This window comes from Plectropomus leopardus, unplaced genomic scaffold, assembly GCF_008729295.1.
Source record: "Plectropomus leopardus isolate mb unplaced genomic scaffold, YSFRI_Pleo_2.0 unplaced_scaffold1106, whole genome shotgun sequence".
NCBI lineage: Eukaryota > Metazoa > Chordata > Actinopteri > Perciformes > Serranidae > Plectropomus > Plectropomus leopardus.
In genome coordinates this window covers 1-2048 of record NW_024611684.1, presented here as the reverse complement: position 1 = coordinate 2048, position 2048 = coordinate 1, and the positions used below count along the sequence as shown (strand labels likewise).

At 42.4% G+C, this 2048-nt stretch overlaps 1 protein-coding gene across 1 annotated transcript; it reads left to right on the top strand.

Moving 5' to 3' along the window:
* Positions 1–6: 6 nt before the first annotated feature.
* On the top strand, positions 7–1269 carry LOC121963378 (zinc finger protein 280C-like; the record flags this gene model as incomplete). The annotated part of the gene is made up of 3 exons (XM_042513663.1): positions 7–150; positions 945–1076; positions 1192–1269. Coding segments are annotated over exons 1-3 (255 nt in total), but the record flags the coding sequence as incomplete, so codon positions are not given.
* Positions 1270–2048: the final 779 nt, after the last annotated feature.

The following is a 2048-nucleotide window of genomic DNA, read 5'->3' as shown; positions in this document are numbered from 1 at the left end:
CAGGTGTGTAACTTCAGGTCGTCGTTCTACTCCGACATCTGGTCTCACTTCCATCAGGTTCACTCCGACACCAAATACCTGCTGTGTCAGTACTGTCTGAGAGTGATGCACAACAACAGCTGCTACCAGCAGCACTTCACCCGACACCAGGTACTCTGCTCTGCTCCTGCTCTGCTCCTGCTCTGCTCCTGCTCTGCTCCTGCTCCTGCTCCTGCTCTGCTCCTGCTCTGCTCCTGCTCCTGCTCCTGCTCTGCTCCTGCTCTGCTCCTGCTCTGCTCTGCTCTGCTCTGCTCTATTTTTTTATACTACACTCTCTTTACTCTCATTTACTCTACTTCGTTCTGCTCAATTTAACTTTACATTACTTTGCTTCATTCTAGTTTACTCAACTTTACTCCACTACGCTCTAGTTCGTTCTGCCCTGCCTATATCTACTCTTGTTATTCTCGTGTTATTCTGCTCTACTCTACTCTACCTTACGCTGCTCTACTTTACTGTACTCTGCCTTTTTTTAACTCAAATTTGCTCTGCTTCATTCTGCTCAACTTAACTTTACTCTGCATTACTTTACTGTGCTTTACTTTATAATACAATACTCTAATTTACTCTACTCAACTTTACTTTACTCTACTTTGTTGATTTGTACATGGACTGCACTGACCTCCGTCTGTGGAGGAGCAGAAGAGATTTCAACTTTACTTTACAAACATCTGACAGAAGGTGTGTGTGTTTCTGTGTGTGTGTGTGTGTGTGTGTTGTGTGTGTGTGTGTGTGTGTTTCTGTGTGTGTGTGTGTGTGTGTTTCTGTGTGTGTGTGTGTGTGTGTGTGTGTGTGTGTGTGTGTTTCTCTGTGTGTGTGTGTGTGTGTGTGTGTGTTTCTGTGTGTGGAGTGTGTTTCTGTGTGTGTGTGTGTGTGTGTGTGTGTGTGTGTGTGTGTGTGTGTAGAGGAAGCACGTGTTTGGCTGTGACAAGTGTCGCCTCCACTTCCTGTACATCAGAGAGCGTATTGAACACAAGATGTACCACGGGACCCACATCAGACCTCCCCAGCTCATCGGACTCAAACCTGGAACGAAGGTCAGCCCGCCTGGACTCCACCGTGACATCACGACCATTTAACAGCGTCTCCCTCCCGAATAATGTCAGATTGTAGTCGGGTCAGAGGGTCTGACGTCAGCCTCTCTGTGTGCAGGTGACTGTGAGGACGTACTCTGTCGTCCCGGGATCCGAGAAAGAAGACGAGCGGACGAAACCAGTCGCTCTGTGCAAGGTCAGTCTGTAACAACCATCGAGCTCCTAAACTTTGGGAAAGGTTCAGAAACAGGAGCGGACGATATACACAAAATACTCGAGGTGTCACGGCTTGTTCCGTGTTTGATTTATGAAATCTAGTATAAACTGTCACGTTGTTTTTTTTGTTTTTTCCCTCTCTCCCCTGCAGCTCCTCGCCTGTCACAGTGTTTATTTTGGCAGCGATTTTAGATTTAAATCTCAGTCTTGAGACAAAATACTTAACGGCTTTAATCAGATTTTGGTCATTTTAATCCTTTAGTCTTAGTCGACACAAAAACCCAAAACTTTTCAGAGGAAAATTTAAGCCAAGATTTTTTTTTAAATAAATTGAATAAAAGGCCCATGGTTCCTGCTTTGATTTATTTAATTATAACAATAATTATTTAAGATTTAATTATCAAAGTGTATTATTTAGCTTTCTTATGACCATATTTTATGAAATGTAATTATAACAGTAGTGTATTAAACTCTATTATATGACAGTAGCTACTTTTTTCAACTTAATTGTACCTGCAGTTCATCAATTTTGTATTTTAGTAGTTAAAATTAGTTTAAAGGACATTCAAAGATATCGAGATATATATTGTGTGTCCCGATTCAGCCTTAAAATATCGCAATATTATTTTGATACCATATCGCCCAGCCTGATTCAGACTTCAGTCTGGACTTTAAAACGTCTGAAATCAGGAGGAAGTTCCGTGTTTACCTCTAATCAGCGTTCGTTATCGTGCTGAGGTGAGACGGTGAACTTGATAA